The sequence below is a fragment of the Ranitomeya imitator genome, chromosome 2 (genome assembly GCF_032444005.1).
Source record: "Ranitomeya imitator isolate aRanImi1 chromosome 2, aRanImi1.pri, whole genome shotgun sequence".
Taxonomy (NCBI): domain Eukaryota; kingdom Metazoa; phylum Chordata; class Amphibia; order Anura; family Dendrobatidae; genus Ranitomeya; species Ranitomeya imitator.
In genome coordinates, this window is record NC_091283.1 from 751,886,998 (window position 1) to 751,900,482 (window position 13,485).

The window sequence follows — 13,485 nt, forward strand, 5'->3', positions numbered from 1 at the left end:
GCTGAATGATATATTTTTTTTTTTTATTCTTCAAAACATATTATATTCAGTATGTAACATAGGGGGCAGGTCACTGAGGGATCAGTGTTCTGTCATAAGCCATCAGTTTGAATATCTAAGCAGAGCAGCACATAGAGACCACCCACACCCCAGGCAGGGGAATCTCATTAACTGAACCAAGGGATCATTTTACTCAGTATAATGGCACCAATCTGTCACTGTCTGTAGGTTACTGAGCACTGTTTGACTGACAGGTTCCTGTTAAGGGCATAAAATGTAAAAGTTTGAAAATTGCTAAATTTTCACAAAATTTTCCAATTTTTGCAATATAAACACTAGTCATATCGAAAAATGTTTTACCAATATCGTGAAGTACAATATGTCACGAGAAAGCACTGTTAGAATCAGTGGGATCAGAAGCGTTCCAGAGTTGTTACCTCAAAGTGGTCAGAATTGTAAAATTGGCCTGGTCATGAAAGTGAAAACTGGCTTGGGGTTGAAGTGTTAAGCGAAAACTGCATTGACATTTTCTGTTTAGTGGGCCGTTTTCAATTTTTGGAAAAGTTTCTGCTCCAAAAATTCAACTACCAGTTATAATTGAAGAGTTGGAGAATTTCTGCTCCTTAAACACAGCCAAACAAAAAAAAAATCAATGCGCACTCGTCCTCATTTAGATGCCAAATATTCCCCCTCACAGCCATTTCAGGAAGACTTGAGGCGGTTTTGCAGTCGCTCTCCTGGTGTCTTTCAGTCTATACTGTGAGGTTTCTGAGTGAAAGCAGCCGGCAGAATGAGGATGACACTTTCGTTCAACTGCTTCAGGTTTTCCGAACCAAGAAGCAGTTAAAAGAAGTGACATAAGATGCAATATGTGCACCGCAATAGATGGGTGGATAAGGGGGCCAGACCCCCACTATGTACCATGTTGCGAGCAATACCTGGTTTTCTTTTTGCTCCCAATTCACATGAGGTTGGTTTGGCACATGGAGAGGTTTGGGACCATCCATATTAAAGGTCACCATGACGTGGTTGGATGGCTTTTGCGCTCTTTGATCAAAAACTGCAAACTAATTACCATAGGTTTTTAACTTTTACAGCAATGCTGGAGATCATGTACTCCTTAGACGCAGTACGAACCATCAAGTATGTATATGTTCGTATGTTGGCCACATAGGGTATTTGTGCACCTATTCAATACTAAAAGGTGTGAGGGTGCATTCTTTTTTGTATGTCTTTCACTAGTTTTATCATGTTACACTGTCCAAATCACGGAATGTCATTTTCTAATTGTTCATCTCCATTGCAGAGATGTTAGGTTGTATTTACTTTTTCACCTGTATGGCATTGAACAATCTAACACAGGAGGAACATAGCTATAGTAGGAATCTAAAACATAATATTTTACCTTGTACACATTAAAGGTTAACAACAACAAAGAAACAAATAATGTCACCCCAAAAAAATATATATTGATACTAAATGGTGTAGCCTGTATAATAAAACGCCATTTATATGTGATGCCAAAATAAAATGTTCATGAGACCAGCCGTAACACATACAGTGTGCTGTCCCACGCTACCAAGATACCACTAGTTATTAACATAAGCACACGTAGGTGCAAAAAATGTTCAGCCGGGTAAACTTGTGTGTACAAATATTGGCAGGTATCAAAGACAGATTAATGAAGCAGGCAGGAGGGGATAAGGCAAAAAAAAATAGCCGTATTACTTACGGTAATGCTCTTTTAATGAGTCCATGACAGCACCCACTGGAGAGATAGGGATCCGCCCCAAGGAACAGGAAACCTACAGAGATATAAAAGGGGGCGGTCCCCCTCTCCTCCTCAGTTTAATTTCAGAGTACCCGGAGGACCGCCAGTGTTAGTCATATATTGCAACATATCATCAGGTTATAAACTTCATAGAAGTAATTACATTTTTTATCTATTAGGGAGGGATGTGACTGGGTGCTGTCATGGACTCATTAAAAGAGCATTACCGTAAGTAATACGGCTATTTACCCTTCGCCATGACAGCACCCACTGGAGAGATTTCCAGAGACCAACACCTAGGGGGGGACCACCGTGCTGAGGATAGTCCTGCCAAAGTGTAGGTCAGAGTCTGATGAAAGATTAAGCCTGTAGTGATTATAGAAAGTGGAAGGAGCCAACCAGGTTGCGGCCTTACATATGTCCTCAATTGGAACGTTCCCTTTTTCGGCCCAGGAGGAAGCCATGGCTCTAGTGGAATGTGCTTTAATGCCCTCCGGAGGTTCTATATTCTTGATGGAGTAGGCCAACCGGATAGCATCTCTTATCCACCTGGACAATGTTGCTTTCGTGACTCCATACCCTTTCTTTCTTCCCTGAAAGGAAATGAACAGAGCCCTACTCTGCCTCCAACTACTAGTTTTCTCAATATATTGTAAGACTATTCTCCTGACATCTAAAGTGTGAAATTTTTGTTCTTCAGGAGTAGAGGGGTCTTTAAAGAAAGTAGGAAGGTGTATTTCTTGTGACCTGTGGAATTTCCCTGCTACCTTAGGAAGGTATAAGGGGTCTGGTTTTAAAACTAGTCTGTCATGAAATGTGAGAAGGTAAGGTTGATGTATCGACAAGGCCTGAATGTCGCTGACTCTTCTAGCCGATGTTAAGGCTACTAAGAAGGCTGTCTTTAGTGATAAGTGTTTCAGGGATATTGTGTCTATAGCTTCAAATGGAGGTTCCGTTAGAGAGTCTAAAACTAGGTTTAGGTCCCAAGGAGCTATTCTAGGTATGTGTATTGGAAATGATGAATCTCCCCCTCAAGAGTTACCGCCACTCTTAAGTATTTTTGATATCTGCTGTGAATAGGGAGATGGTAGTAGGCATCTTTTAAATCAATGCCGCCCATTTTACAATTTGGATAGAGGAGTTTAATAGCAGATCTAATCGATTCCATTTTAAACGTATAATTTTTAATAAACGTATTGAGTTTTTTAAGATTTATAATTGTTCTAAAGGAACCATCGGGTTTAGGGATTAAAAATAACGGAGAGTAGAACCCTCTACCCTCTTGTCCCTTCGGCACCCTAACTAAGACATTTTTTACTATGAGACTTTGGATTTCCAGTTCAAGGGCCCTTTGTTGAACTGGTGAGGAAAGGGCTGTTAAAACAAAAGAATTATGGGGAATTTGGAGGAATTCTATTTTCATTCCGTCTTTAATAATATTCAAAACCCAGGAATTTGACGTAATCTTTCGCCATTGGGGAAAGAAAAATTTTAACCTGCCCCCTACTGGGGTAACTGGTACTTTAATATTTGTTGTCTCTACGGAAGGGGGGCCCTTTAAACATAGTGCCACTCTGTTTTCCGTCTTTTGTGGCCCACCGTGACGGTCTTTCATTTTGCGTTCTTTTCCCGAACGGTCTCCTCCTAAAGGTCTTCCTATAGAAAGGAATCGGGGGGTCAGGGAAGGCTTTTTTCCTCTTTTTTGCTTTTTTTGAGGATATCATCTAAAGCTTTTCCAAACAAAAAGTCACCCTCACACGGGATACCACAAATCTTAGCTGTCGAATGTGTATCCCCCTTCCAACTCTTCATCCACAACGCATGTCTGGCATTATTCACTAGGCCTGCTGACCTCGCTGCAAGGCGTAGAGAGTCGGCTGACGCATCGGCCATGAAAGCTGCTGCTCCTCTAATTAATGGCAGTGCATCCCGCAATTTTTGTCTGGAGATCCCCTGTTCAATCTGTTGATCTAACTGATCGATCCAAACAAGCATGGATCTAGCTGTGCACGTGCTGGCAATCGTTGGCTTAAATATGCCCGTGGAAGCTTCCCATGACCTTTTCACTGACGACTCTGCTTTTCGATCTAGAGGATCAGAAAGTAGGCCTGCATCCTCGACTGGTAAGGCTGACTGTTTGGAAGTGGAGGCCACAGCTGCGTCCACTTTAGGAATTTTGGTCCATATATTTAGTTCCTCGTCACTAAAGGGGTACTTCCTTTTGGAGGCTGATGGGAGAAAACCCCTCTGGTCCTGTTTTTCCCATTCCCTCCTTATTAGTGCCTTAACGGCAGGAATCACTGGGAAGGCTCTTCTCTTCCTCTCTGCCAACCCTGCAAACATGATGTCTTGTGCAGTTTGGTCGTCTTTTGTATCCTCACAACCTATGGTATTCCTGATGGATTTTACCAGGTTGTCAACCCCATCAAGGGGGAAACAAGCTCGACCTCCAATGTCAGATTGTGTTGAGGAAGAGGATGATGTATGCGAGGAGTCTGAGTGGATGACGCCTTTCCCTTACTGGATTTTTTAGGGGGTGCACTGGCTTGTGTAATGGCCTGTAACTCTTCCCTAATTATGGCCCGTATATCCGTAACTGACATAGATGGACTCTGCATTGTTTCGGTGATACACTGGTTGCAGAGCTTTTTGGGGTGGGCATCTGGGAGAGGCTCGTCACATAATGCACATTGTTTGTGCTTAGACTTTTGTCTCTTTTTGGCCTAGGTGAAGAAGATTGTGGAGAAGAGTGTCAGCTTTACAGGCAGAGGGGTTAACACTCACCCAGTGAAGCTGTACGGTACCGGATCCGGTGGCTGAAGCGTCTTCCTGGATCTTGAATCCGTGGTATCGCTTCTGCGGCTGGCATCTGAGGACCTCCTGCTGGATGGCTCACCTGCTGGGTCCACCGACTTGCCAGGGGACGACATGTTGCATCGCCTGTGCGCTGCAACCATCCCCCTTTTATAGGAAAGATCCGGTTCCTCTTTTTTTTTTTTCTTCCTTTTTCTGACCCGGAAGTGCCCAATACCTCCGGGTCAGTAAGGGGAGAATTTTTCACCGCTCCCCGCATGCGCGGCCGCCATTACTCCGGCGGCGTCCGGGAGCGGTGTGCCGGCTGCCGCTGCTACAGTGCCCTGGATCGTGGACCGCTCACCTGCTAGTCCACGTCCGGAGCCTCCTTCGGCCGCACCTCCGCAGCGTTACCTTTTGGATTCGGCGGCCCCCTATTTGGACCCAGCCATCCCACATGCCGGCCAGACGAGGGGGGAGCCGTCTAACGGAGTCTCCCCCGACGCTGCTTCTGGACCGCATCCCCTGCCGTTCCCGCAGAGACCGCACAGGCGGATGCATATGGCCCAGGTATGATTTTCTGTAGTCTTCTTGGAGAATCCAGAGATCATGTCCCCTGGGAACAGGAAACCTAAACTGAGGAGGAGAGGGGGACCGCCCCCTTTTATATCTCTGTAGGTTTCCTGTTCCTTGGGGCGGATCCCTATCTCTCCAGTGGGTGCTGTCATGGCGAAGGGTAAAAGGGGGATATCATGCAACAATAAAGGTAGTTAAAACAGGAATGATCTCACCAATTGCCATAAACGAAGATTGACAGGGCATTGTCTCCCGGCATCGCTGTTATATGGATTTTTCCACTCCAGTGAACTGTGGGCTTCACCTACTTCGTTTATGGCAATTGGTGAGATCATTCCTGTTTTAACCACCTTTATTGTTGCATGATATCCCCTTTTTTTTTTTTTTGCCTTATCCCCTCCCGCCTGCTTCATTAATCTGTCTTTGATACCTGCCAATATTTGTACACACAAGTTTACCCGGCTGAACATTTTTTGCACGTACATGTGCTTATGTTAATAACTAGTGGTATCTTGGTAGCGTGGGACAGCACACTGTATGTGTTACGGCTGGTCTCATGAACATTTTATTTTGGCATCACATATAAATGGCGTTTTATTATACAGGCTACACCATTTAGTACCAATATATATTTTTTTGGGGTGACATTATTTGTTTCTTTGTTGTTGTTAATATTTTTACCTTGTACACATTAAAGGTTATGTTTTAGATTCCTACTATAGCTATGTTCCTCCAATATTGGTGGGATTTGTTGGATATTTTCCAATTAGATTTATCTAAATTTGCTTTTTTCGCAATCTTACACAGGACCAATCATAACTTTTTCATGTTGAACTGGACACAAAATGTAGTAGTGGCTACCGAGTGGAATACATTTTTCATTATATATATTAGCAATCAAATATTTGGATTTCTTCAAGTCAACATCCACTTGCACTTAACTAAAGTTATTAGTTTTCTCTGGGGCGTGTACTCCTGCTTCCTTTATGACACTGACACCAAGCAGGCAGCAACATAGCAGTGCAGAAGGATCTGTAATAATCATCATGGTCACATGACCAGCCTCTTCCGGTCCTGCCAGCTGGAGAGTGCCACCTAAATAAACACAATATCTATTACACAGCACAGAAGTGTGGGAGTATTAACTGCAGTCAGAAGCGCCACCTTCTGTGCTTATTCAGGATGCACACTCCAGATGGCAGGACCTGTGGACTTATGTCATGTGACTAAGACATCACCGGTCCTTCTGCACCTCTATGTTGCTGAAGAACACATCCGCAGAGAAGAACAAAACAGGCTGTGTGTGATATGATAAGGCATGTAATGACACAGCTCTGTTGTCCATGTCACACAGATCTCGCTACTTACATCCATTGTGATTAAAAGCGGGAAAGAAGCAGTACCGCACTTTTATGCAAGCATCAGAGAATAAGGCCCTAATAACTGGCACAGACTTAGAATGATGCATGCTACAGCTGCAGCTCTCACTTCACAGCACTGTCAGATCTGCTCATACGGCCTGTGTTGTGAGATGACAGCTGCAGTGTGTCGTATACATTTATTCAATCAGTGGGAACAATGTGGGGTATAATTGCACTTAGGGAATTCAGGGTGTCAGATACTAGTATACACAGATACTAGTATGCACATTGTGCCAGATATTGGTATATCGGGTGATTATTACTTCATGGGGCACAGTTTAATGCATATTTGTAGTTAGGCATACAGAGTTATGCATAACTGTATCAGGGCAAAGACTGAAAAATTTTTTAAATCATGGTGCACACTTATTTGTTAGGGGTTCCCAAGTTAAAAATTAACACTAGCACCTCAAGACTAAAATGGTTGGGAATCACTGGTGTAAAGTACATTTAACCCCTTAGTGACCGAGCCAAATTTTTGAAATCTGACCAGTGTCACTTTATGTGGTAATAACTCTGCAACGCTTCAACAAATCCCAGTGATTTTGAGATTGTTTTTTCGTGACACATTATACTTTATGATAATGGTAAATTTTGTTCAACATTTTTTGTGTTTATTTATAAAAAATATCAAAAATTTGAGAAAAATGTAAAAAAATTAGCAATTTTCTAAATTTGAATGATTATCCCTTTAATCCAGATAGTCATACAACAGCAAACCATTAATAAATAACATTTCCCACATGTCTGCTTTACATCAGCACCATTTGTAAAATGTTATTTTATTTTGTTAGCATTTTAGGAGGTTTACAAATGTAGCAGCAATTTTTAATTTTTTCAAAGAAATTTACAAAATTTATTTTTTTAGGGACTTATCCATGTTTGAAGTGACTTTAGGGGTCCTATATATTAGAAATCCCCCAAACATGATACCATTTTAAAAACCGCACCCCTAAACATATTGAAAACTGCAGTTAAGTAGTTTATTAACCCTTCAGGTGCTTTACAGGAATTAATGCAAAGTGGTATGACAGAAATGAAAATGTGTATTTTTACCACCTAAATGCCTCTAACTTCTGAGCAGATTACTACAGCCGTCAGACTCTAAGGCCACTATTTGGTCATGAATTGCCATGGCAAACATCAGAACAACAAAATCATGATCTGAGGGCACCAATTGTGACAAAGAAGAAGCCCCCACACTCTGTTAACCATTTATAATGATGTAGTTACTATTGACAGCAGCATCTAAGGGGTTAAACAGACTTAGATGGTGCAAATACTGATCGTGGCTGGTACAGCAAGTTGTCAGCTATAGTGTACAACCGACAGATGCTGGATTGTCATCTGTATGGGGAGGCTATTCTCTTATATCTCAGGTCAGTTAAAAGACGTATTGGCGGTCATTAAGGGGTTAAACATATAAACCTGTGACAATGTATAATTGGTGGATATACACAATGGATAATAATACTCATTCTTAACCTCGTAACCATAGATTACAATAGAGAAACTAATCAGAAGCAACAATATCTTACCAAAGGAGTGTGCATGCTCCATCGTGCATTACGTTTTATAGCGCCAACAACGAGGCCGATTTCCCCTTGGACGATGTAGATATTCTTGTCCATTTTAACAGTCCTAAAAAGGTGTGATAATGGAAAGAAGTACAACATTAATAACCCAAGACCTTAAATTCACACAAGAACAGAGGCTTGGGCAATCAAAACACGTTGCCAACATAGTGCTACACCTGATGCTCAATAATTCCATGCAAATATTGATCTAGTCATGAGAAAACACGGAAAAACCATTAAAATTGTGGCAAAAAAGGGAACAAACAGGAGCCAATAAGACAAGGATTTCTGTTATAAAGCGCAGGTGGCATCCACAAGGGAAAACCATCTGCCCAAAGTTACTTTCAAAGCAGGACAAACAAATTATTAACGCACAAGAGAAATCACAAAATTCTGTCCGACATTTAGAGAAGAAAACTAAAACCAATATTTAAACAGAAAGGAAAATCTTTCCTGATAAAGAACAAGTACAAAATAAGAGACTCTGATCTGGTATTTCAGGAGACAAAAAATGCACGCTCACATTTAGGGCTCATTCAGACATCAGTATTTTCCACATATGAGAAAAATGATCGGATTACTTTTTTAAATCAGATAAGATTTTTATTGAATTTTTCCAAATACAAACATTAACACAAATTCCCATACAAACTCCTCACCCACCTCCTCGTCCCACCCTTTGTTCGTTCTAGACCTTGCTGGTACAGTTTAAAAGTTATAGGTACAAAAGTTAAAGAATGCAATATTTTCCAAAGTTACACATATATTACTGTATTTTTTGGACTATAAGATGCACTTTTTTCCTCCAAAATTTTGGAGGAAAGTGGGGGTGCATTTTATAATCCAGGTGTGCCTTATCTTATTGACTGGCTGTGGATCTGGGGGGCACAAGAGGCAGGGGCTGGCTGCTGCAGCTAACACTTGTGCCCACTGTTAGAGAAAATAAATATTCATTGCTCCCCACGCCCATAGTCCCTCCCACCTCTATGGACTGAAGCCACTGCAGACAGGAGGGAGGGACTTTGGGAGTGGAGAGAAGTGAATATTTATGCTCTTTAATAGTGGGCACACGTGTCCACCCATCCGCTGCAGGACCAGGCAGCTGCGGCTAACAGTGTGCCTGCTATTAAACAGAATGCATATTCACTGCTCTCCACTCCCACAGTCCTAGACATGGAGGAGCAGTGCATACTCAGTCAGCTGACTTCGGCGGGTGAGGGCGCATGCCAATGATGTAATATGCCTTTACATGCCGAAATCAGCTGCTGGCATCAAAACAGGACGCAACGCTGTGAAGGAGCTCAGGGAAGGTAAGTAGAACATTTATTTTATTTTTCTATGTGTGCACCTTGATGGGAGGCATGTATACCAGAATGGGGATGTATACCTGGATGGAGATGAGGGGGCGGCATGTATACCCAGATGGAGATGAGGGGGCGGCACGGATACCCGGATGGAGATGGGCATGAATACAAGCATGGGGGGGTGCCATATATATACACCAGGATGGGGGATATTAGTATAAAAATAACTGAAATAATAAATGCATCTTCTCAATAGATGCTCTAATTTTTGGAGGAGAATTACCATACTTAACCAGTGTGCTTCTATCATTTTTCTTATTTGGTAAAGTGCCCTTTTAACCCCTTCCCGACCTTTGACGCCACGTAGGCGTCATGAAAGTCGGTGCCAATCCGACCCATGACGCCTATGCGGCGTCATGGAAAGATCGCGTCCCTGCAGACCGGGTGAAAGGGTTAACTCCCATTTCACCCGATCTGCAGGGACAGGGGGAGTGGTAGTTTAGCCCAGGGGGGGTGGCTTCACCCCCTCGTGGCTACGATCGCTCTGATTGGCTGTTGAAAGTGAAACTGCCAATCAGAGCGATTTGTAATATTTCACCCATTATAACGGGTGAAATATTACAATCCAGCCATGGCCGATGCTGAAATATCATCGGCCATGGCTGGAAATACTAGTGTGCCCCCACCCCACCCCTCCGATCGCCCCCCCACCCCCCCGATCTGGCCGGTACACTGCTCCGGCTCCCCTCCATCCAGTGCTCCGCTCCCCCCCGTGCTCGTGTCCGCTCCCCCCGTGCTCCAATCACCCCCCCGTGCTCCAATCACCCCCCCTGCACTCCGATCCACCCCCCCCGTGCTCCGTTCCACCCCCCCCGTGCTCCGTTCCAGCCCCCCCGTGCTCCGTTCCACGCCCCCCGCGCTCCGTTCCACCCCCCCGTGCTCCGATCCCCCCCCCCGTGGTCCCCCCCCACCCTATCATACTTACCGATCCAGCCGTGGTCCCGTCCGTCTTCTCCCGGGCGCCGCCATCTTCCAAAATGGCGGGCGCATGCGCAGTGCGCCCGCCGAATCTGCCGGCCGGCAGATTCGTTCCAAAGTGCATTTTGATCACTGAGATATAATCTATCTCAGTGATCAAAATAAAAAAAATAATAAATGACCCCCCCCCCCCCCTTTGTCACCCCCATAGGTAGGGACAATAAAAAAATAAAGAAATTTTTTTTTTTCCACTAATGTTAGAATAGGGTTAGGGTTAGGGGTAGGGTTAGGGTTAGGGTTAGGGCTAGGGTTAGGGTTAGGGGTAGGGTTAGGGGTAGGGTTAGGGTTAGGAATGTGCACACGTATTCTGGTCCTCTGCGGATTTTTCCGCTGCGGATTTGATAAATCCGCAGTGCTAAACCGCTGCGGATTTATGGCGGATTTACCGCGTTTTTTTCTGCGCATTTCACTGCGGTTTTACAATTGCGATTTTCTATTGGAGCAGTTGTAAAACCGCTGCGGAATCCGCACAAAGAAGTGACATGCTGCGGAATGTAAACCGCTGCGTTTCCGTGCAGTTTTTCCGCAGCATGTGTACAGCGATTTTTGTTTCCCATAGGTTTACATTGAACTGTACACTCATGGGAAACTGCTGCGGATCCGCAGCGTTTTCCGCAGCGTGTGCACATACCTTTAGAATTAGGCTATGTGCACACGGTGCTGATTTGGCTGCGGATTCGCAGCAGTGTTCCATCAGGTTTACAGTACCATGTAAACATATGAAAAACCAAATCCGCTGTGCCCATGGTGCGGAAAATACCGCGCGGGAACGCTGCGTTGTATTTTCCGCAGCATGTCAATTCTTTGTGCGGATTCCGCAGCGTTTTACACCTGTTCCTCAATAGGAATCCGCAGGTGAAATCCGCACAAAAAACACTGGAAATCCGCGGAAAATCCGCAGGTAAAACACAGTGCCTTTTACCCGCAGATTTTTCAAAAATGGTGCGGAAATATCTCACACGAATCCGCAACGTGGGCACATAGCCTTAGGGTTAGGGTTGGAATTAGGGTTGTGGTTAGGGTTAGGGGTGTGTTGGGGTTAGTGTTGTGGTTAGGGGTGTGTTGGGGTTAGGGTTGTGATTAGGATTATGGCTACAGTTGGGATTAGGGTTAGGGGTGTGTTGGGGTTAGTGTTGGAGTTAGAATTGAGGGGTTACCACTGTTTAGGCACATCAGGGGTCTCCAAACGCAACATGGCGCCACCATTGATTCCAGCCAATCTCGTATTCAAAAAGTCAAATGGTGCTCCCTCACTTCCGAGCCCTGACGTGTGCCCAAACAGTGGTTTACCCCCACATATGGGGTATCAGCGTACTCAGGACAAACTGCGCAACAATTACTGGGGTCCAATTTCTCCTGTTACCCTTGTGAATCTAAAAAAATGCTTGCTAAAACATAATTTTTGAGGAAAGAAAAATGATTTTTTATTTTCACGGCTCTGCGTTGTAAACGTCTGTGAAGCACTTGGGGGTTCAAAGTGCTCACCACTATCTAGATAAGTTCCTTGGGGGGTCTAGTTTCTAAAATGGGGTCACTTGTGGGGGGTTTCTACTGTTTAGGCACACCAGGGGCTCTGCAAACGCAACGTGACACCCGCAGACCATTCCATCAAAGTCTGCATTTCAAAAGTCACTACTTCCCTTCTGAGCCCCGACGTGTGCCCAAACAGTGGTTTACCCCCACATATGGGGTATCAGCGTACTCAGGAGAAACTGGACAACAACTTTTGGGGTCCAATTTCTCCTGTTACCCTTGGGAAAATAAAAAATTCTGGGCTAAATAATTATTTTTGAGGAAAGAAAACGTATTTATTATTTTCACGGCTCTGCATTATAAACTTCTATGAAGCACTTGGGGGTTCAAAGTGCTCACCACACATCTAGATAAGTTCCTTTCAGGGTCTAGTTTCCAAAATGGGGTCACTTGTGGGGGGTTTCTACTGTTTAGGCACATCAGGGGCTCTGCAAACGCAACGTGACGCCCGCAGAGCATTCCATCAAAGTCTGCATTTCAAAACGTCACTACTTCAATTCCAAGCCCCGGCATGTGCCCAAACAGTAGTTTACCCCCACATATGGGGTATCACCGTACTCAGGAGAAACTGGACAACAAATATTGGGGTCAAATTTCTCCTGTTACCCTTGGGAAAATTAAAAAATTCTGGGCTAAATAATTATTTTTGAGGAAAGAAAACGTATTTATTATTTTCACGGCTCTGCATTATAAACTTCTATGAAGCACTTGGGGGTTCAAAGTGCTCACCACACATCTAGATAAGTTCCTTTGGGGGTCTAGTTTCCAAAATGGGGTCACTTGTGGGGGGTTTCTACTGTTAAGCCACATCAGGGGCTCTGCAAACGCAACGTGACGCCCACAGAGCATTCCATCAAAGTCTGCATTTCAAAACGTCACTACTTCACTTCCGAGCCCCGGCATGTGCCCAAACAGTGATTTACCCCCACATATGGGGTATCAGCGTACTCAGGAGAAACTGGACAACAACTTTTGGGGTCAAATTTCCCCTGTTACCCTTGGGAAAATAAAAAATTGCAGGCTAAAAGATCATTTTTGAGAAAATAATTTTTTTTTTTATTTTCATGGCTCTGCGTTATAAACTTCTGTGAAGCACTTGGGGGTTCAAAGTCCTCACCACACATCTAGATTAGTTCCTTTGGGGGTCTAGTTTCTAAAATGGTGTCATTTCTGGGGGATCTCCAATGTTTAGGCACACAGGGGCTCTCCAAACGTGACATGGTGTCCGCTAATGATTGGAGCTAATTTTCCATTTAAAAAGCCAAATGGCGTGCCATCCCTTCCGAGCCCTGCCGTGCGCCCAAACAGTGGTTTACCCCCACATATGGGGTATCAGCGTACTCAGGACAAACTGGACAACAATATTTGGGGTCTAATTTCTCCTATTATCCTTGGCAAAATAGGAAATTCCAGGCTAAAAAATCATTTTTGAGGAAAGAAAAATTATTTTTTATTTTCATGGCTCTGCGTTA

At 43.9% G+C, this 13,485-nt stretch overlaps 1 protein-coding gene across 8 annotated transcripts in view; it reads right to left on the bottom strand.

The window, feature by feature from the left end:
• The window catches only part of GBF1 (golgi brefeldin A resistant guanine nucleotide exchange factor 1), a 349,375-nt gene that overhangs the window by 314,386 nt on the left and 21,504 nt on the right, over window positions 1-13,485 (bottom strand). For all 8 annotated transcript variants that reach the window (XM_069753292.1, XM_069753291.1, XM_069753293.1 and 5 more), the window contains exon 2: window positions 8,100-8,202. In XM_069753292.1, coding sequence (XP_069609393.1) covers window positions 8,100-8,192 — 93 coding nt within the window. In that variant the 5' untranslated portion in view covers window positions 8,193-8,202. The remainder of the gene's footprint in view (window positions 1-8,099; window positions 8,203-13,485) is intronic.